Source organism: Trachurus trachurus (assembly GCF_905171665.1).
Source record: "Trachurus trachurus genome assembly, chromosome: 24".
NCBI classification, from domain to species: Eukaryota; Metazoa; Chordata; class Actinopteri; order Carangiformes; family Carangidae; genus Trachurus; species Trachurus trachurus.
This window is the reverse complement of record NC_139910.1, coordinates 26,403,651-26,425,877: the sequence shown is the minus strand read 5'-3', so window position 1 is coordinate 26,425,877 and position 22,227 is coordinate 26,403,651. Positions and strand designations below refer to the sequence as shown.

Below are 22,227 nucleotides of genomic sequence, written 5' to 3'. Positions count from 1 at the left end.
AGCAGGTAACATTAGCATAACACAAACCAGGGGGCACTGTAGCAGAAAACCAAGGGGTCTGAACCTGCGGGTCCAAACGTGCGGGTCTGAATCTGCGGTCTCCGGGTCTGCAGACACATGCTACTCGCTCTGGTTGGAGTTAGCGAACCTGACAGACAACCCTGCAGTCCGTGGCACGTGCATAAGGGGTAGACAATATAAGTTCGCTTCTTTCTGCCCCCTTTCATTCAATAGTTACAGTATTGTCACTGTTTATTTTATTTTTGTTTTGTTCTGTTTGTTGTGTCTGCGGAGGAGCGGTTCTCCTCCAGCTCTGTAGGGGGCAGCAGAGCTTTGACGACACCGAGCGGAGACACAGTGTAGAAGGATGCAGTGCTGGAAAAGTCGATCTTAAACACATTTATTAGTCGTTATTTGTATAAAAAATGAAATTGGTGAGTAAACAACGCAACAGTAAAGATAGGAGTTAATGTTCCAGCTGCCAAACCAGTCTCCGGTGAAAATAAAAGCATGTTATCAAGTCGTTCAAGGCACCTAGCTCTAGCTAACTGTCTCATTCACCGGAGCTAGCAAGGTAGCTAACAGCAAGGCTGTTTAGCTTGTTTAGCCTCTGTATGCAGTCTCAGGTGAAAGAAAGTGACTGAGTTAGTTGGTTTGTCTTATAAAAATGATGTTGCAATTGCAAAACGACAGGCATGCACACAGTCCTTCCGCCGTACTTACTATAATATCGTGTTTATCCTCCTCCTATTGTATCTCTATTGTACTGGTCACACAGTCCTTCCTTCGCTAAGTGTGTATCTGATGTTGTGTTGTCATTCTTGCAGTACTGTCTGTCTGGTCACCCCACATTGCCTTGCAATGTCCTCAAGTTTAAATCCACCACCATCATGCTGGACTGCGGGCTGGACACCACCTCTGTCCTCAACTTCTTGCCCCTTCCTCTAGTGCACAGGTGGGTCACAACTAGCACCAGTGATAGTTCCTTTATTTATTAATATCAAGTGTGTTTCTGTAGTGATTTGTGTGTGAGACACTTGACATTGTTATGCAGATTTATTCATTTTTTAAAAAAAATTATTGTTTTGCCCTTTTCAGCCCAAGACTCTCGAAGCTGCCAGGCTGGGTCTCCAAGGATGGATCAGTAAACTTGGAGAAGGTACAAGAAGCTGTTTGAAGTGATTTGAACAACTGAGAATCAAACTTATATCTGTTTATGAATCTAACTGATGTTTCTGTCCTTTTTATTGTCTGTAATGTGTGAATGAATCAATTTTTGTCTCTGATGACAAGGAAAACAATCAAATTCTCTCCATCTCCACAGGAACTAAAGGAGTGTGCAGGCAGGGTGTTTGTGGACTCACAGCCCGAGTTCTGTCTCCCTGAGGTAGGAAACCCAGCTACCACATTTGCTGTACAGTATATTTTATGAAAATGAGTTCCCTTTGTGTCACTTGAGCCGTCTCTCAAATGTAATAAATTAATGACAGCAGGAAGTTACAGTGTAATGCTGACACGACTTGGAGAGTGTACCAAGGACAATGAGTAACATTGTTCTCTATGATATTAATGACTATTATAGCTGAACCATAACCAAAAACGTATCATTTACATCACCCACAGAAACAGCTACTGGACCTGTCTACCATTGATGTCATCCTGATCTCCAACTACCACTGTATGATGGCCCTGCCCTACATCACAGAGCACACAGGCTTCACAGGGACGGTTTATGCCACAGAACCCACCCTGCAGATTGGCAGGTAAGAACCAATATGTTTCTAAACTACTGTGTTTTGGTTTTGAGTTTGAAGAATAATGCAAGTATTAATGTTAATATCATATCCTGAGGGAAGATTCAATAGCTGGGGTTTCAGGTGTTTAAGAAAATACTGTTTGTCGTTTGTTTATTGCCCAGACTTCTGATGGAAGAGTTGGTGAACTTCATGGAGAGAGTTCCCAAACCCCAGTCTGCCACCTGCTGGAAAAACAAGGAAATACAAAGGTGGGTGTACAAATGAAGAATTTACTACTACTACTAATACTTACTAATATCTTTTACTTTAGAGTGAAACATTTGGTATAAAAAAGAGTAATCTACATATTTGGTTACTTTTCTGTGTTCTTGTTGTTCAGCTTGTCTTTGTCTGATTATGATTTGTACATGGATTTGTTCTTTCTCTTTAATATCATTATACTCTCATCAGCAAATACATTGAACTTAAAACTATGTATTACTAATAAATACATTCTGGTGCTGCATCAGGATGCTTCCAGGCCCGCTGAAAGAAGCAGTGGAGGTGTGGACGTGGAAAAGAAGCTACAGTATGCAGGAGGTGAACTCAGCCCTCAGCAAAGTGCAACTTGTCGGTTATTCACAGAAAGTGGTAAGAACTTTTTTTGCTGTACATGCAAACACCAGAAAAGTAAAAATATAAATGCTTTGGCCTATGATATTGGTCATCTATGTGTTTGAATTTAATTAAACAATTTCAGTTACAGTCATAGTTTTTGCATTTCATTTTTATTGAGAAGAACAAAGGATGATGTTAATTTCCTTGGCTCTTGGTTCAAACTCTTTTCTCGTTCTTTAAGTGTGTATGCTACAAAATAGCTGTATATGAGTCTTTTTGTATTCCTATATATATTTGCTTTCTCATCGTTATAACTTTCTTTCCTTCAGGAGTTATTTGGAGCTGTACAGGTCTCCCCCTTAAGTTCTGGCTACTCGTTGGGCAGCTCCAACTGGATCATTCAGTCTCATCATGAGAAAGTGGCCTATGTGTCGGGTTCATCGCTGCTCACCACACACCCACAGGTAGGTCCACAGGCCTGTAGAGAGATGAACTCACACAAACCTGTAGTGGTTAGGGATGTTTAACTTGACTCATATTGATCCAGTGAGATGTTTTAGGTATATGAACTTCAACAAAACAGTCATACCAGATCTGTAAGGCTGTCTTTACACTGCACGGTTCAAGTGGCCCAATTCCGATTTTTTCCTCTCAAGTGGCTCAAATCGGATCTGTAACATGAATGTGTAAACGGGACAAATGCGCATTGAATCGGATATTGTCAGATCAGATTCAGGCCCCCGTTATATGTGGAAATAAATCAGATACAAATCGGATCTCTGCCAATGCGTCTGCAGTCTAAACAGACAGATCAGATCTTCCCTGGCAATGCGAGTCATACGTCATTAATGATAATATTAATTCACGTGCTCACGCGTTTCGCTGAACCTCTGTAGCCTGTGATTGACACGTGGGGCTGACCTGGACTACCGTGGCCAGCTGTGGCCAGCTGTGGTCAGCTGTAATCACTGTCACAGGCGTTACAGTGTTTAATTTTTGTGGTATCCGCGCGTCTGTTTTTTTCCCCCTCACTAGTTCTTGTTTTCATATAGCCACTACAGTAACATTCATTTCTATGCGGATCGATACGAGGGCAAGCGAGGGAGCGCGAGATAAACACCAGATTTCACGTTTTCCTACCGGCAAAAACTGAACCGAGCCGATAAGAAATCAAGAGAGGAAAAACAAACATTGTATACAAATGTGTGAGGCTGTCCCGTCCTCACTACGTGAGCGACGGAGGATCGAACGGTGGCACAACTGTCACCGTCACCGTCAGCTGCTCATCTCACAGCAGCTCCGCTCCACGCAGCCACTTCACGTTATTTTGTAACGTTCACTTTGTAAGTGATGTGTCGGATATAAACTCTGAACACCAGACTCACCTTTGTTTAAAAATATTATTATATTATTATGTGACAATTTCCTGAAATCACTAGTTTATTTCCAGCGGGTTGTTTCATGCAAGCACAGCAGGTGTAAATGCAGATTATCAGATCTGGGTCACTTCTGATAGAACATGTAAATAGACCGTCAAAAAAATCGGATATAGGCAACAAATCGGAATTGGGCATCAAGGCCTGCAGTGTAAAGACAGCCTAAGTCATCCCTGGCGACAAAAATCTCTCCTCATTTTTTCAGTTTTTAATCATCAGCTTTTGTTGTTTGTAATTATTTTATGAACTCACTCTGTGCTTATCATCATGGGGATTGATGGTCTCCCGTCAAATTTACAAAGCAGTGCAATAATTGAACAAATGTTAAATAAAAGACTGTATTATTGTTTCAATAATCATATCGTACTGGGTCTGAACTCATTCATTCACTACATCTATAAGATCTTTTGTAGGACTGACTGAACTTTCTCTCCATCAGAAAGCTGAGAGGGACTGAGATGACATGTTTCTTTTTGATGCCACTTGAACTGAATTGTTTCCACAAAGCTCTTCCTCTCCTCTTCTTGTCTTCTTGCAGCCGATGGACCAAAGCTCCCTGAAGAACAGTGACGTTCTGATTCTAACAGGTCTCACCCAGATGCCCACCGCCAACCCAGACGGCATGCTGGGAGAATTTTGCAGTAACCTGGGTAGGTTCAACCACACTGGATAGATTCAGTGAGAGGATACAGGTCACATCGTTAACTGTCTGTTGTAATAGAGCTTTGATATGGAGGTACAAATCCTTTCTGTGAAAGTATTTATATATTCCTTGAACAGGGTTGAACTGATTGAGAATCAGCAGTGTGTCTGGTCATAATTCATTGTTAATACATAATGTTTGTCTCTGTCTGTAGCCATGACCATTCGTGCTGGAGGCAACGTGCTGGTGCCGTGCTACTCGTCTGGAGTGATATACGACCTGCTGGAGTGTCTGTATCAGTTCATAGAGAGCGCCAGCCTGGGGACCACGCCCTTCTACTTCATCTCACCCGTCGCCAACAGCTCGCTGGAGTTCTCGCAGATCTTTGCCGAGTGGTGAGCACATGTTTATCAGAATGAACGCACAATTAATGATGATGGAGCCCAAAGTGAAACATCAGTTACAGATAAGCAATATGTGTGTGTTGGTATTTCACAACAAGTGCGTTTCCCAATGTGAATAAAAACATCATGTAAAATTTACATGATGTTTTTATGCACATTGGGAAACACACTTAAATATGGTTCGACTTGTGTTGCTGTGACTCTCCAGGCCTGCCAGTGATTTATTGTTCAATCAAAACAGTGAAAGAAAAGTCAGTGTTGCTGGTCAAGTCAAACCTACACTTACATTTACAGCATCAAAACTTATTCAGCCGATGTAGGGTTTTGCAACAAGTTCTTTTGTTTCTGTTATATTTAAAGGGATAGTTCAACATTTTGGCATATTGGCCCATTGCCCAAATTCCTATAGTCATAGCAGTAGGTTTGTTACCTTTAATTGTCGGTGCAAGCTATTTTTAGAACGGCAGAGCAGAGTCGTGAGCTGCTCAGAGCTACACTACGGAGGCTAATGGGATTTCTTGGTACTCATCAAATACACAATCCAACAACTCCAAAACGCTGTCGTGGACAAGTTGTGACCTGGACATTCACCACGCTATGAGATAACAACGGAACTTTACGAGATGGAGTTGTTTTCGAGACTTCTTGCTGAAAAACTGCACCCGACGGGAACGTGCATCAGCGGTTTTGCATGAATTTACCTTGAAAACAACTCAGCCTCGTAACGTTCTGTTATTATCTCATAGCGTGGTGAATGTACAGGTCACAACTTGTCCACCAGAGCGTTTTGGAGTTGTTGGATTTTGTATTTGATGAGGGAAACCAAGAAATCCCATGAGCCTCCGTAGCGTAGCTCTTAGCAACTCGCGGCTCTGCTCTGCCATTCTAAAAATATGTCACATTGACAAATAAAAGTATTATACTTTTAAAGTAACAAACCTACTACTATGACAATGGGCCAGTTTGCCAAAAATATTGAACTATCCCTTTAACCAAACCCTACATTTTTACATGGGTGCTCATTAGATATTTTATTTTCCTTTCTCTGAAGCTTTTTGCAGATAAGGATCACATGATGGAATATTTGATCTAAACCACCTTACTGTCAACAAACACCACAATGCAATTCTGGGATGTTTTTATTAAGGTTATTTTTTTATATCATTCCAGGCTTTGTCACAACAAGCAGACCAAGGTGTATCTTCCAGAGCCTCCGTTCCCTCACGCAGAGGTGAGTCCTGCTGTCGTCTCTCCTGTCTGTGGAGAACAGCACTGCATTTCAGACATGATGGGATTTGAAAAGCCTGATTGTGAGCTTGAAAGAGAGATAGTTTAGTTCAGAGAAGTTTTCTCAAATCATAGGCAGCTATCTAACAGTAGAAAAATATTATGATGTTACACACAAAGACTCCACATTTGCTACGTCATGTTTCACATCTTCTGCAAAGAAAAAAAAACACATTGTGGAAGCCACCTTTATGTCTGTAACTGATTATGGTGATATACTGCATGCAGCTGTATCCACTCTAAGGAGCCTCGGTTCAGTGTTATCATGCTTCTCTACGTTTCATTTGTATGGCAAAATCTCTCACTCATCACTGCATTCTATAAGATTTAGTTGACTGGACATCACTAACTATTTGTATCTGGTACATATTCATCTACAAAGCTTTGTTGGGTAAATTACAGACAGCATAGAAAAAGCATGCACATCCCAAAAACCTAGCGCTGGGTGCTGGACAAAAAAAGTAAATGATGAAAAAGGAAAAATCTGCACACCGGCAAAAAGCTCCAGAGCAATAAATAATTTATTATCACCCAAAGGGAGTAACGTTTCGGGCTCCAAGACCCTTCCTCAGACTAACACAGGTGGTAAATTACAGACAGACCTTGGCAAAACATAATTTTCCTACTATGTGCCATCGTCATCATGGAATAATCTCCAAAAAGAACTAAAAACATTTATATCCATTAATGTTTAAAGAGTATAAGGAGTGCAGTTAGGGAGGAATGTCATTGTTCCTCTGGAGTGGCCGCTGTATTTGAGTAGCTGACATTTAGTTTTACTGTTTATTGTGTATCTTGTATATGCTGATTACATATGGCCAGGTCTCCCTTACAAAAGAGATTTCTGGTCTCAGTGGGACTTCCTGGTTAAATAAAGGTAAATAAGAATAATAATAATGTCAAATTCCTGGCAACATCAGCAATACAATGACACCAAGTGAACTAGACATGAACTGTCATAATAGTAGCTGAACAATGTCTGACAATGCAAGGGTTGTTCTGGCCCAACTCTCTGGGAGTTAGTGAGATTCAGGAAAACAATAAGAACACTGCAGAACGTCTCTGACTGCGGCGAGGAAAAGTCCCCTTCATTCTAACAATGAACAAAACACTTTCTGCTGACGCTGTTGGTGTGCACAGCAACAGGAAATGCCTGTAGTGATTTTGGACTATAACTAGAGACAGAACACCTACTTTTGGGGGGTTAGAGGGCGTCCCAAATAAATAAATGAAAGCTCTGGAAAAAAATTAAGAGACCATTTCAAAATGATCAGTTCCTCTGGTTTTACTATTCATAGGTATGTGTTTGAGTAAAATGAACAATTTTGTTTCATTCTATAACCTACAACCTAATAAAAATATTGTCATTTAGAGCATTTATTTGCAGAAAATGGCAACAGGTCAAAATAACAAAACAATTCTGGTGTTTTCAGACCTTGTACAATGCAAAGAAAACAAGTTCATATTCATTTTAAAACAACACAACACTACTTTTTAAACGTAGGAAGAGTTTAGAAATCAAAATTGGTGGAATAATCCCAATTTTTATCGCAGCAGTGTTTTTATTGATTTATTTATAATCTTTCTTCCTCATTAAATATGATGTGGTTCAGGTGATCAGCTAAGTAGAGTGAGGTGCTTGTGTTAGAGTTCAATAGACACTGGAATCCATGGCTGCCATACATGTAGAAAAGCTGATTTATTAAGAACATTTTGGAGTAGTGGTATCTTTATTTTTTCCAGAGCTGTATACACATCAGTTATGTTTGCTGGACCTGAATCCCTGTTTCTTCTACATTCACCAATTGTCTGTGTTGTTGACGTTTCAGCTGATTCAGACCAACAAGCTGAAGCACTACCCCAGTATCCACGGAGACTTCAGCAGCGAGTTCCGTCAGCCGTGCGTGGTTTTCACCGGTCATCCATCTCTGCGCTTCGGGGACGTCGTCCACTTCATGGAGCTGTGGGGAAAATCGAGCCTCAACACCATCATCTTTACTGGTAATTACACCTGCCTGACAAACACTGCTCTGTCATCACCTGAGCGTGAATGAGGAGACATCAACAGAAAGCAGACGCGTTCATTTTCAAAGCCTCTGTGACTTTTCCCTCTCGTAACCAGAGCCAGACTTCTCCTACCTCGACGCCCTGGCTCCGTACCAGCCGCTGGCTATGAAGTGTGTTTACTGTCCCATTGACACACGGCTCAACTTCCACCAAGTGTCAAAGCTGCTCAAGGAAGTCCAGGTACGTTGTGAGCACCCAACTGTCATCCTACCATCCCATTTACAAATATATTTATGTACTTGTAGCCTTTACCCTCCACGGATCACAGGGTTATATAAGAAATAAGCAGATAAGCACAGAAATATACAGTACAGTTAAATGGTAAGTGGATTACAGCAACATGAAGGTTTATAGAGGGATACTTCTTTGAAAAATGAGCTCAATAGAGAATAATGACAGGGAAATCATTGTGATTGTGTAGTGGAGTAATGGCTGCCCTCATGGGTTGTTTTTACGCACAACAGTGCAAAAGGGAGAATGGTGTAACAAGCAAATAATGACTGGAGTCTGAAGCAGTCCTGTGGGATAAACAAGGGGGAACAGAAACGATTTACAAGCTAACAGGCAAGTTACAAACAAAACAACACAACACTATTAGATCAGCGTTAAGGGCAGAGCACAGGAGAATAACACAGCAGTGCTGGTCTGCTGTGGGAGCAAATAGACAGATCCAATTAATGCAGGGGTCACAGAGAATGCAAGAGCAGCTCAGTATCATTTAGAAAATCCTTCATTACTGAGTCAGTCTCATTCATTTTCTTTAGCCTGGAAACAAAAAAATCAACCAGACTATCAGTTTAAAATTCAAAGGATCAAATGAGTCATTAATTTCCACACAGAAACTCATTAACATTCATAATGGAAGCAGTGTGATGAGTTCCTGAACAAATCAATTAATGGAACTTAATTGGTAAACAAACAAATCCATCAGCTCTTCTAGTGACAGCAGACGCTGGATTCTTGTGACAGGTTTTTGTCAGGATTTGATTTATTTAGTGAAGTCTGGTATGAAGAACAGGAGGGGAGCATGACCTGAAAACAAACACTGTTTAATCATCTCTGCAGCAGCTCTGTGTGCACTGATGTTGTGGAGATCAGTTAAACTCTAATAATTAATGACATGAAAATCAGGATGAGAGAACACTGGTAAAAACACTTCCTGGTGAATGCCTACCTCATATATCTGTGAGAGCTGATGTTGGCATGTTCATGTCTCATGTTTTCATTTTAAAACAAGTAGACCTGTCACAATTATTACATAATTGCCTGATCACAATCATTTGAGCTGACCGCAATTATTTTGCTTAATCGTTCAAATCGTTTCCATTCATCTGTATAAAAACAGCTGGATGAAGCTAATAGAAAAATCATATTTCCATCACTATTTCCTCATAGTTTTCCATCCTGAGGTTTGACTGGTCCACAACCACTCAAATCTCTTCACCACATTGCGCCCCCTTCCTCTGCTATGGTGTAATTGCACATGAGTGGAGCACCACTGCGCCTCTATCTTGAGGAACTCAATTTCTAATATTCAGTGACCGCATTTTAATGAGCATCTATCATGGGTTTAGTTGTAAACAGAAATGCAGTTTTCATTTATATGTTCCAATATTTAAAGCTGATAAATGACTCTTCCTCTATTTAAGGTGTATGTCTATTTTTATTATTACTATTTAGTGGCATGAAATGATCAGAAAAGACAATTGAACTGAAATTTCATGGTTGTGACAAACCTAAAAATTGTGTTTTTGCCTTGTTTTGACTAAATTCTGAATTAACAAATCACGTTAATCCTAAAAAGCCTGGATTATCTAAACCACTGTAGTACAAGCTTAGTAAAAACCAGACTCAGTTTAAAATTGATGCAACAAATCTGAGCATGACACTGTTAAGATACTGTTAAGATAGATAAGATCCTCCACCTGTGCGGCTGTCTTGAAATTCATGTAAAAGTTACTTCAGTTTTTAAACCTTTAAGGCTTTTTCAGTGAAACTAACGGGAGCTGATCCCTGACCCCCCCTCCCCCACAGCCCCTCCATGTGGTGTGTCCGGAGCAGTACACCCAGCCCCCTCTCACCCAGTCCCACCGCTCTGACCTGATGCTGGAGCTGCAGCCCCCTCCCATGCCCTACAGACGCTGCTCTGTACTCAACCTGCCCTTCAGACGTCGCTACGAACGCGTCTACATTCTGCCCGAGGTGAGTCACATCACAGCCACGGCTCCCAGGACTTGATTCTTCTTTAACTTGTCCGCTTAAAAGGCTTTTAATGGAGTCAGGTGTCAGCAGTGAATAAAAGATTAAAACCAGCACTTTTGCGACACAGATGGCGAGTTCATATTTGAAATTCTCCCGTGTTTGCAGGAAACAATGACACGTTGGCAGAAAAGCTGTCTGAAATAAAGATCGAAATGCATTATGGAAATAAATCCAGCTCCTGTCAGACGGCAGGTGGCCAATTTTCATGTCTTCAAAGTGTGATTCTCCTTTTTCCTAGCTGGCTAACTCCCTGGTGCCCTCTGAGATTAAACCCGGCGTCTCCGTGGCAACCGTGTCTGCAGTGCTACACTCCAAGGACAACAAGCACACACTTCAGGTGAGTCTGAGTGTGTGCCACGAAATATCCATTTGAATGATTGACTACGCTGTGTGATCCCTCTCCGGTTCACTGACATTTTTCTTTCTTGCCGCGTTGCCAGTCGGTGCCCAAACCCCCTCCAGCGCCCCCCAGCAAGAAGAGGAAGAGAGTGGTGGAGGAGGCCCCGGTGGTGCTGGCCCCAAAACCCCTGCTGAGCGGAGCCGTGCCCCTGGAAGCTTTCCTGTCCACATTACAAAAGGTTTGAAAACTGCAGGCATCACTGGCAACCTCAAGAATCTGTTTCTCTGGCTGCATCAACACTGTTTCTGTTTTAAAGGGATAGTTTAACATTTTGGCAAATTGGCCCATTGCCATAATCGCTATAGTCATAGCAGTAGGTTCGTTACCTTTAATTGTCGGTGTAAGCTATTTTTAGAACGGCGGAGCTACGCTACGGAGGCTAATGGGATTTCCTCATCAAACTCACCAAAACACTCTGGTGGACAAGTTGTGACCTCCACATTGACCACGCTACGAGATAATATGGAACGTTACGAAACAGAGTTGACCCTGAAGGCAACGCACATTAGCGGTTTTGCATGAATTTACCCCTAAAACAACTCTGTCTGTTAACGTTCTGTTATCATCTCATAGCGTGGTGAATGTGCAGGTCACAACTTGTCCACCAGAGAGTTTTGGAGTTGTTAAATTGTGTTTTTGATGAGTTTGATGAGGGAAACCAAGAACTTCCATTAGCCACCGTAGCGTAGCTCTGAGCAGCTCACGGCTCTGCTCCACCGTTCTAAAAATAGCTTGCACCGAACCTACTGCTATGACTATAGCGATTATGGCAATGGGCCAATTTGCCAAAATGATTAACTATCCCTTTAAGATATAATAAAAAAACACACGTGAAAATGGATACATACCTGACCAGTGCCTAAAATATAAGTAGTGTTTATCTTGTGGTTGGCAGCATGGAATCACAGAGGTAAAAGTGGAGGAGACGGCAGACGGACACATCCTGCACCTGCAGGCAGAGGACACGCTGATCCAGCTGGAGGAGGACGGGACGCACATCGTCTGCGACAACAACGAGCCCCTGCGCACCACACTGAGAGACCTGGTGCTCCGCTTCCTGCAGAAGCTCTGACCCGAGCCTTCCTCATCACCTTCCTCTGGTTTGTTTTTAACAGTGTCCCTGCTTTACCGGACAGTGACGGGACACATCATGAGAGAGGACGGTAAAGAGCTGTGAGCTCGGCTGTCCATGAACACTGTAACATTTACAATAGTCCATTGTAAAGGTCAGTTATATTTTGTAAAATAGTATTTTGTATTAAAAGATTTACTAAACATCTTCTTAGTGAGGTTTTCTTCACACCTACCTCATCACCAAGGAAACGGAAATGTTTTTAAAATATGCAGACATAATCAGTCATGAGATTTTTCAAAAGAGGAAGTGGGAAGAAAAACAGCAGAGCCACATGCTTTGTTCTATTGATCTATTAAATGCCTTTTATTTTTCCCATAATGCAACTGCAGCTGTACTGAATGATCATTTCTCAAAGCTGTCACAGAGACATGTCCACCTGTCACAGCAGGGACAATACAGGTGTAAGTGATAAAATGAAAGATGGACTTACTGAGAGAGACACTTCCAGGTTCCATGTTTACTTCAGGTCTGCTAACTGCAAACTGTCACTCTGTTCTGTCTCTGTTTGAATAGTCGTATTAATATTATTAGTAACATCTGTGCTCTTCATCATCATGCCAAATCAAGCTGTCTGGTATGAAACCACACCAAACTGTCCATGGATGGAGGTTTTGGAGCGGATAGTTAGTAAATGGTGTTATAAGCAAAGAGCAAACTTATTAGAGATTACAAATTCCTTGGGTTAAAATAATGACCTGCATTTTTTAAACTGTAGACATGCAGAGAATGTATCAAGATATACATTGATAGCAGTCAAGTCGCTTTTCCCCTGTTCTGCTAACCCTCCTCCCGGCCATGTGCATCTGTTTTCAACGGCGCCAGGGAGAAAGCAATCAACAGAGTAGTGGATAACGTTATACATCATACGCATTACGATGAATATTTGTATAGTCTTATCCACCATAAATAAGGGATTACAGGAGGCGCTGATCTTGCAAGGTTGGTTTTCAGTCAACAGTGGAAGGCAGAGAGCCTCCATTCTCCCTGTAACAAGTTACAAGTCATTTATTTAACCATCACAATTACTGCAAAGTTTAATAAAGATAAAAATGTAGCATAGTTTCTCTTTAAAGCCAAAACATTTAATGGACAGAACCTGTGGAGGCAATAGTGAGCACTGAATCCTAAATTGAATTCCTGGCTGGCCAGACTCTTTGCTGCCACCTGCTCTATGTCCTAATTAATACACATGAAAATCCCCCCAAAAATAATTCATTACACTTGATCCAGTTCTAGAATTCAAATGTTAAAATTAGCTCGTCATATATAACATGATTGTTTTTTGTTTTGGATTGATGTTCAGACATGACGTCTGATATGTATTGTTGTAAATATAATCCACGTGTCATCCGCACCCTGAAGACATGCTGCTAAACATGCTTATCTGGATGATTACACATGGTAGAAGAAAACTAAATGCCTGTTTGCCTGAGGTGCTTGGCCTCATTCACTGTGAGCACATTTAACCCAACAGCTGTGACGGTGCCAATAGATCAGCTTAAAATAACTGCATTTTTTTCTGTTGTGACCCGACAGGAAATGTATGTGGTTATTTCACAGCCTTCCCATCATCACACATATTAGAGATGATGATGAAATAAGAAATCCAGACGGCTTTGTTATTTGTGTCACAAAATATTTAATTGGTACAGGGTTTACATGCAGCTAAAATACATTTAATAATATGCATTTAATGTACAATATCTTACAGTGTACTACATGACCATAGTTTTGATAATACAACTGTGTGCAGCAGGAGGAATATCTACTGTGGGGGGGTTGGTAAATGATCAGGCGGTCTTAGGCTCAGTGACAAAACTCAAAACAAAAAACACTCCCCCATCCCTCCACAAAAAGAAAAAAAAAATCTTTCCCTTCAGTGACGGATACCACACAAGAACATATCTGACAAACTTTAAATAGCGCTGCTCCTGTTAGTCCAGATGTGCTGTCAATCAGTCATCCTCAGGAAAAAGAGAAGGTATCATATGTTTTGTTGCGTTTCAGCAGTAAAAGACATTAAAACACAGGGGACACATTGTGTATGAGGTTCCAAGCAGGAAGAACAAACAGGGGACAACGTTGGGTGGTTGGTATTCTAACAGTGCGTGTGTGTGTGACAAGGTCGGTGAGGCATGGTCCGTGTCCGTAGTAACCTTGACTACAAATGCTGATTCATATGCGGTGTAAGTGGACAACATTTACATAAAAACATCTGTATATTATTAAGAACCTACATCGGCTTGATCAAGCATCAAAAACAGTATTGTCCCATCTTTGTTCTTCCTCCCAGATTACTCTACGTACAGACAGTGCATTTGGAAGGTTTCTGGTGTTACGAAGATCTTGATTGAGTTTAGTTGCACCCTGAGGGTAGTGAGTCGGGCATTTGGTCTTGAACTGACTGCAGCTTGGGTAAATGGGTGGACAATAGAGGTAGCAGGGATCGTAACGGGCAGGTCACCAGCATTCTTGTGTAAACCAATAAAAGCATGGCTCGGGAGCCTGACACTCTCCCTTAGGCAGTCGAGGTTAAACCTGGATGTGAAATGGTTTCTACCGTATATCACAGTGGGGTTACAGCTGGACACCTGTTGATTTATTTACCCTACAAAGCCTCTAAATCCAACGACTCTCCTGATATGGTTTTTCCATATTTGGCTTTATATCTTGTAGGCTAAAATTTTGAATATTGAAAGTGGAGATGTGATAGAAACTAAAAGGGCAAAAACTGTGATTATGAAATATTACAGCTGCTATAAACAATATTCATAGTTCACGGTTCAAAGGGGGTTGCTCACTAATGTTATTGAAGCCACAGAGAATGCAGATTCCCTCAGTTGTATGGATCTTATTGTCTTTAAACTCATCGTTTTGGTTTTCTGGCCTCTGACTTCACTGTTTTGGTTTCGCTCTCATTTCATATCAACATTTCTTGCCCCTCATGCAGCAGTCCCAAACTTGCACTGCACCAAACACCACCAGACCAATCAAGTTAACAACTAGCTGGTGAACATAGCAAAGCATTTAGCAGCTAATAGACCAGATGTTTTCTTCTGGATCTAGTGGAGACCACGACAGAGCTAGAAAAAGACTGAATGTTGGACTTTTCATTCATCAGGTGGCCAGAACTTGAAATGAATGCTGACGTTGCTAACAAGTTTCTTTTTTATCATCTTGAAAGGTAACATTAGGTCTTGTTTGCAAGTTGTGTCTACTGCCCCCAAGTGGCCGAATAAACATTGGTGTTGTTACTGTAGAAAGAGTGAGAAATATAGCACAGGTTTATTTTAAGAAAGACGTATTTTGGATCCCTGCAAAGACATTGTCCACTCTTTTTTTCTTGCAAGATTAAAGTCCTCCCCTGTCAGGCATGTAATCTATGCAAATTTAGCATGAACAGTGCAGCAGCTCTGTATCACACACCATTTATGGGTATGCAGTTAATTTTTCCCGTAGAGACTTGATTCATATGCCACCATCTGAGCAGGGGATTCGACCTGATGAATGTGTCCTCCGTCTTGTCAGCTGTCTGAAGTTCACACGTGTCCTCTACTTGGATTCTTTCTCAGCGTTCAGCATCGGAGAGGAGATCCCCAGCTTCTTCAACTCATCCACCAGGTCTCCGTTCTGGTGCATCTGGAGCAGGATGTCGCAGCCTCCCACAAACTCGCCATTGAAGTACACCTGAGGGATTGTGGGCCAGCTGGAGAAGTCCTTCACACCTGTGGAAGACAGGTAGTAGTAGTTTCAGACACTGAACTTATTCAACTATATCAGATCTTCTCAAAAGTCTAATATCCCTTTTCCTTGACCTTTATTTGTTTTTTATTTTATTTTTCTTCTCTCTTTGCTTCTACCCTTTCACCCCTACTATCTCCAACACGTGCATATCCGTGCTCTCACACACACAGATACACAAACATACCTGCTCACAGACACGCACAGACAGTCACATGCACATGTACAGACCATTTCCCATAAAAATCAATTCATATTTATTCATTTTTGTGGCTGTTTTTTTTGTTTTGTTTTTGTGGTTGTCCTGTCTAATCCCTAAAACAGGTGTTTTTTTGTCTTTGTTGTATCTCACCTGTCTTGTATTTGCATCACTTAATGAAAAACAAAACTATATCAAATGTAAGGCCGATATAATAACTGGAGGAGTTCTCAGTAGCAGCTGGTGAAGCCTACAGGTTTCATTCCTCAGTAAAATAAGCATACGTTATGAACCAAACAATCAGCTTGGACACTGTAAGCCATCACGACACAAACTCTAACTCAATGATACCAAATTGCCACTATAATAAAATGCATGTAAAAGTACTACCTATTTAGTATCCTGTGTGAAATGTCTCTCTTTTGATTGATACCAGACAGCATCCACATTTAAAAGCCTGCACTGTGTGCACTGCCTTTTCAGAACTTGTGCAGTCGGAGTGTGGAAAACTGTATAAAAACTAAATTTTAAAATCAAAGGTGAATAATAGAATTGTGTTTATATTCCTCCACAGAAGACCAGTTTACATGAGTTACTAGTACTTTGCCTTGTAAGGCTGTGAGCACACCAAATTTTCAGTACTTTAAATCACAGGAGTTCCCCTTTAGTACGACATCTGTATATGCTCTCCACTGTTTTATAGCACTGTCATACACTTAGCTTAAAAAAGTTGGTATTTTCTAGGGAAATTCTTGGCTTCTATCTGACTAATAACATCCTGTCTGAACCTTGGACCCAGTGACTGGGAAATAAACAGAACACAATGAGGCTCAAACTAATCTGATTTCTTATCATTTTTACAAATACCAAGAGGTCCAGGCATCACAGGACACTTTACTCTATATACACTGTTCTTTGACAGGAAGTTAAAGAGCTCCTCTGGCCTTTTGTAACCCTAAGGTCAATACACTATTCACTGTGAGACAGTCTGTCCCTCTCACCTCTCTGTTTGTCAACACTTGGCATTACACTGCCGTTGCAACATTAACCTCAATTGTCAGGATCTCATTAAAGGTCTGTGTGCTGATGTAACCTGAAGACATCATTTCCTTCTTCCTCATCCTGTCTGCTGTGACAATGCTAAAAGAGTCCAGGTTTGCAGTCCTGACTGACCAGATGGAACTGGAAGTTCGACAGGACCAGACAAGAAAAGTAGGTGTGTGGCCGGTTGAAGCACCACACCCTGTGGTCCTGCTGCAGGCCTGTGATAAAAACCTGACACTGAGAAATCTCTGACAAGAGCAGCTGACAGAACCAGATAGGTCAGGCTGCTTTAAGTGGGAGTAATTAGGCTGGGTAGTGTGATTAAAGACAGAAAACAGGCTAATTAGGACACTAACACTGGGTTAAACAAGTACAAAAAATGTCTCCTCTTTTCTACTATGAAGAAGTGAAGGTAAAAAGTTAGACTGAGGTGACAACTTGTTGCCAGCGTGCTGTGGAGGGTTCACTACAGTTTACTGACCTTGTCTGAGGTCCTGGTCGTCCAACACGTTGTACGCAGCGTAGTCGTCCACTCCGTGCATCCGGAGGATCTGGACCACGGCGTTGCTGAAGCCGCACATGGGCTGCGCCGGCGTCCCCTTCATGAACACCACCACTTTGTCCTTCTTCACCATCTCACCAAGGTCTTTCTGGAGATCCGCCGCTGCGCACAGGAACCGGGCCGGGGCAGACAACACGCGTCCGTCGGCTTGTCTGGGCAGAAAGACGGCTGCCCCGGGCCTCAGACACCGAGCCGTGGACCTGAGGAGGCGGTTCATGGTGTTAGCTTTGTTGTATTTGTCCGCGAGAAGGAGAAAATGTCGTCAAAACTGACTAACTTGTTCGTCTACAAGCCGGAGTGAAATTAGTCAGTCAACACACTTTACGTACATACGCACGAGGGGGCGGGACCTGAACGCTGATTGGACGGCTGCTCCCAAACACGTTCTAATCTGATTTGCCGTTGGTAGAGGAACACGTCACTTACATCAGTTACACAAGGAATGATAGTCGAAAAGACGATATAAAAGAAAAAAAAAACAAGATAAAACAATATCACAACAGCCAGTGTAACATACTGAATAACTTTATTATTTATTTTTTTATTTTAAAAAGCAAACAGCTTTAAAAAGTGACATAATTACTTCCGGGTTACATCAGCCGTAAAGCACTTCCGTGGCGACGTAAACAAGCAGGAAGGAGACGACGGCGTTTCGAAAGATGGCGGCGCACACGCAAAAGAACAACAAACCAGGGAAACCTGGAGGAAAAGAGGCTCAGCCGCTGATAATCGCCAAAACCCCGGCGGAGGAACAGCGACTGAAGTTGGAGCGACTGATGCGAAACCCCGACAAGCCGGCTCCCATCCCAGACCGACCCAAAGAATGGAACCCGCGGGCCCCGCCGGAGTTCGTCCGCGACGTGATGGGGTCCAGCGCCGGAGCAGGCAGCGGAGAGTTCCACGTTTACCGACACCTCCGCCGCAGAGAGTACCAGAGGCAGGACTTTCTGGACAAGATATCTGAGAAAATAGATAAGGACGTGCAGTATCTGGATAAGGTGGAAGAAAACAAGCAGGCGGCCGAGGACAGGACGGCCAAACGGAGGAAGAAGCGCGATAAGCTGAAGCAGAAAAAGCAGATGGCAAAGAAGGCAAAACTGGAAAGTAAAAACAAGAAAGAAGGCGAGAGCGACGAGAGCTCTGACTCCAGCAAAGAGGAAAAGGAAGAAGAAGAGGAGGAGAATTACAGAGAGGCCGAGGACGACGCAGAGGCACCAAGCTTCATCATGGGGAGGAAATGACTGAGAGAGACATGATGAAGCTCCATTCCTAAAGGGCTTTGTACAAAAGGAGACAAAGTGTCCCACTGCAAAGACAAAAACCTGAACCTGGACTCTGTTCTACCTTTGTGCTGAAGGCACTGTCTAGTTTAATTGTCAGGAGACCCCACTGATGGTTTAAAGAAGCTCTGGTATCCCAGTGTGAAATAAGACACTTCCAGTTGTTAATTATGTTTTCAAATAAACAGTCACTGGTTGAAGATCTCATGTTCCAGCTGTTAGTCACGTTTAAGGATGTCTTAAATTTGTCAAATAGAATTGCTGGATTGTTTTTGTTGTGTGAAATATCACTTTTGTTTTAATAAAAATGACAATATTCATAATATCTAGGTGTTATGTAATCTGTACCATGATGGATTTGGCATGATGGGTTGATTGTGACAGAAACAAGCCAAATGCAAGTGAGTATACGATGTGTCATAACTGTGTGTCTTGTCGTCAGTCTTTGCAGCCTTGTGATGTTAACCCCTTGCAGGGACTGTTGCCTGTGGGTACAACAAGGTTGCAGAAATCAACTCAAAGAATGAAAAGGCGTGGCTTCTGGAGGCTCAGGAGCTTCACGTGCGATGTTCCTTGTACACCTCCTGCTTTCCACGGTGGTCATGGTTTTGTTCTGTAACCATCACCTTTCTTAAAGCAGGTAGATAAAACATGGCAGCCAGATATTGTCTGAGCAGGTGAAGCTCTTCCTGTCAGACACTTTCAGTTGTCACAGTAATACCTCTGACTTTGTTATCCCTCCCTATTAGTACTGCTTTGATATATTTACAACTTCCTTTTTAACTTAAAGTTTGTATCTGATCAGTTTTACACCTTTGTTGAAACTGCATTCTCTCTGTTTTTACACAACGCTCACTGATTGATTAAAACAATCTGGGTTGAATTACATGTATCAGTCCCTCTCAAGTCATTTATCTTTCTGAGTTGTAGGTAAAAATGTCTTCTCTAACTCATGAAACAGAACAGCTAAAAATACCTGTATTATCTTTTGGCCATACTCCTTTTCTGGGGCAGTACATTAAGTCAAAACATGGTGATATTATTTAAGCGCTGCCTTGAATGTGTGAAATGAAGTGTGGAGTAATACTGCAGATTTCAGAAATGTTATTTTGGTCTATTTTGGAAAATTTCTCACATTAACATTGCTTTTAATTATGATAAAATGGGGATAAAAAGTGTGTAAAAAAAACAATTCACACATTTCAGTGGATCACATACAGGGGTTAGGTTCATAGATATTCTTAAATAATTAAGAACTCTGTTTTATTATTTTTGAATATCAGACCATTGAAAGGCATACATGGTTCAGAAATGTATGAAAAGAATATGTGGGCAGCATAGTGATGTAGTGATTAGCACAACCACCTCACAGCAAGAAGGTTCTGGGTTTGAGTCTCAGGTAGTCTGGGGCCGTTGACTCGCTGTTTTGGTAGGAAACGGATCCAGGGCGAGAGAGACCGGCCTTTCCGTCAAAATAAAAGCACCAAGCTAATAAAATGCGTTAAAACTCTTTAATTTAAGGAATATAATTTACAAGAAAGTCCTGAGCCATTAAGTTAACATTTTGCTTTTATTGTATTACAAGTTAATGTTTATGTTGGTGAACACTTTTATTTTGGTGAATTTGGTGATTTCGGTATCCGCTACGGACAGGAACCAGAATGCAGACGAAATTCGAGGTAACGGACACCAGGCTCTTCGCTTGTCTGAAAAGCCTGGTGACGCGAGGCTAGTCTCAGGCCCTGTCTTTACAGTGTGAATGTGAGCATTGGCTCTGTGATTGACAGGTGACCTATCAAGGGTGTACCCTGCTCTTGTCAGCTATGATTAGCTCCAGCTCCTATGCAACCCTGCAGGAATAAGCAGTATAGAAAATGGATGGAATTTCAATATTCCTCTTAACAAAATCAACAATGGTTAAAATATCACAGTATAAAGAGGTGATTGTATCCACATTGCTTTTGAATATAATAGGCCTACATTTAAAAAAAAAAAAAAGTATTCAGAAATAAAATATATTTTCATGTCGACTAAATTGTGGTGAAGGTTTTCTGAAAATGTTGCAAGCAAAACTCCTGTTAGGAACATAAAGATACTCACGATGGAGCAAAATGCTCCCTATCAAAGTTATACTGTATAAGTATTGTTCTTAAATGAGTAAATGGCAACCTTGGAGGCAGTGTTTATGTGTACTGTTCTTTTTGACAGTTTAATCTATGATGAAGCCTGACATTTTAACAGGTCACATCATGTTTTTATACAACAATGACATTTAGCTCGGCTGTCAAATAAATACAATATTGTAAAGAAGTACAAAGGTAAGACAAAATGTAAATGCCAAAGTAAAGTGCAAGTTTAATTAAGTTCTTGAGTAAATTCACCTAATTACCTTGGAGCACTTTATAAGGACACCTTTCATGCAATAAGCCAAAAATTGTCATCACTTACGGTACTTTTACAGAATTATAATGTGCTTTGCCAAGTCAAAGGCCAACTTTTGACTGTTCTGCATTAGAGACTGATAAGCTGCTGTAGCTACTGTAATGAGACAGAGAGGATCAAAGGAGAATTAGAATTCATTCAAACAAATGGATTTAAAAATCTTTGATTCACAAGCAACTCCTCTAGAGTCACTTTACCTTGGCTGTGTCTGCTCATTCCATCAGTCTGTCTTCAACATGCTTGGAAGAAATTCAGGTATTTATGTCAGTGAAGCCTCGCAGCTGCCAGTAAAAAAATATCACAGGCCACTGCAGGAAAACCATACAACCTGAAACCCATTCTTATACTCAAAGAACCCAACAGACTGTACAGCTGCTTCCACGGACACTGTTTTATAGAGCCTGAGGCTGAGCTGTCTCCAGGGGGGAGTGGAGCTGGAGTTGATCAACACGTCAGAGAAAGGTTACAGCGTGTTCAGGCAGGACACACTGCCTCACTTTGCATTTCCTTCATCCTTGTCTGTAAGGAAACCTCAGGACGGCGCTAATTGTCACAACTGCCTGACATAAATGAGAATGCACGACAGTGCCAACTGGGAATCACAAGAGAAATCAAATGGAGACATCAGTGATCAACATGAGCAGCCGCCTCAAGGTACAGTGATCATAATACTGTCTTATGTTAGTGCTTAATATCATAATAACACAACTCAAATCACTTTAGACAAGGAAAATTTTATTGTGCTTTTGTAAAGGGGAAATGACATTGATTCTTCCTCCTATTCCTTATAGTGATTTTCCAGGGAAGTGTTATTGGCTTTGTGGCGTCTGATTGCCCAATCATACACAATGTTTTTAGGCTACTTGTCTCTGAAATGCACACTAGTATAAAAATACTTCATGAAAGAAACACTATAAGTCAAGTTTTCTTATCTCAAATACCCTCACCCATTCTGCCTGTTTCCAATATTC

At 41.5% G+C, this 22,227-nt stretch overlaps 4 protein-coding genes and 1 long non-coding RNA gene across 5 annotated transcripts in view; 3 read left to right on the top strand and 2 right to left on the bottom strand.

Annotated features, from left to right (window-relative positions):
- The window catches only part of pla2g7 (phospholipase A2, group VII (platelet-activating factor acetylhydrolase, plasma)), a 391,387-nt gene that overhangs the window by 10,162 nt on the left and 358,998 nt on the right, over positions 1–22,227 (bottom strand). The gene's annotated exons all lie outside the window — the stretch shown is intronic.
- LOC311007831 overlaps positions 1–22,227 on the top strand; it is a 434,756-nt gene that overhangs the window by 211,186 nt on the left and 201,343 nt on the right. The gene's annotated exons all lie outside the window — the stretch shown is intronic.
- Positions 339–12,128, top strand: ints9 (integrator complex subunit 9). The gene is made up of 17 exons (XM_084000076.1): positions 339–438; positions 828–955; positions 1,099–1,159; positions 1,325–1,387; positions 1,624–1,763; positions 1,919–2,005; positions 2,267–2,387; positions 2,684–2,818; positions 4,329–4,440; positions 4,648–4,828; positions 6,008–6,068; positions 7,954–8,125; positions 8,247–8,371; positions 10,226–10,393; positions 10,692–10,790; positions 10,894–11,031; positions 11,749–12,128. The coding sequence occupies exons 2-17, from the start codon at positions 891–893 to the stop codon at positions 11,923–11,925; spliced, it is 1,905 nt and encodes a 634-aa protein (XP_083856202.1). The 5' UTR covers positions 339–438; positions 828–890; the 3' UTR covers positions 11,926–12,128.
- Positions 13,614–17,924, bottom strand: glrx5 (glutaredoxin 5 homolog). Its single transcript, XM_084001239.1, has 2 exons — positions 17,454–17,924; positions 13,614–15,713 (listed from the first exon to the last, which is right to left on the bottom strand). The coding sequence occupies exons 1-2, from the start codon at positions 17,749–17,751 to the stop codon at positions 15,541–15,543; spliced, it is 471 nt and encodes a 156-aa protein (XP_083857365.1). The 5' UTR covers positions 17,752–17,924; the 3' UTR covers positions 13,614–15,540.
- Positions 18,090–19,644, top strand: prkrip1 (PRKR interacting protein 1). Its single transcript, XM_084000640.1, has one exon. It carries the CDS (start codon positions 18,194–18,196, stop codon positions 18,773–18,775), a length of 582 nt encoding a protein of 193 aa, XP_083856766.1. The 5' UTR covers positions 18,090–18,193; the 3' UTR covers positions 18,776–19,644.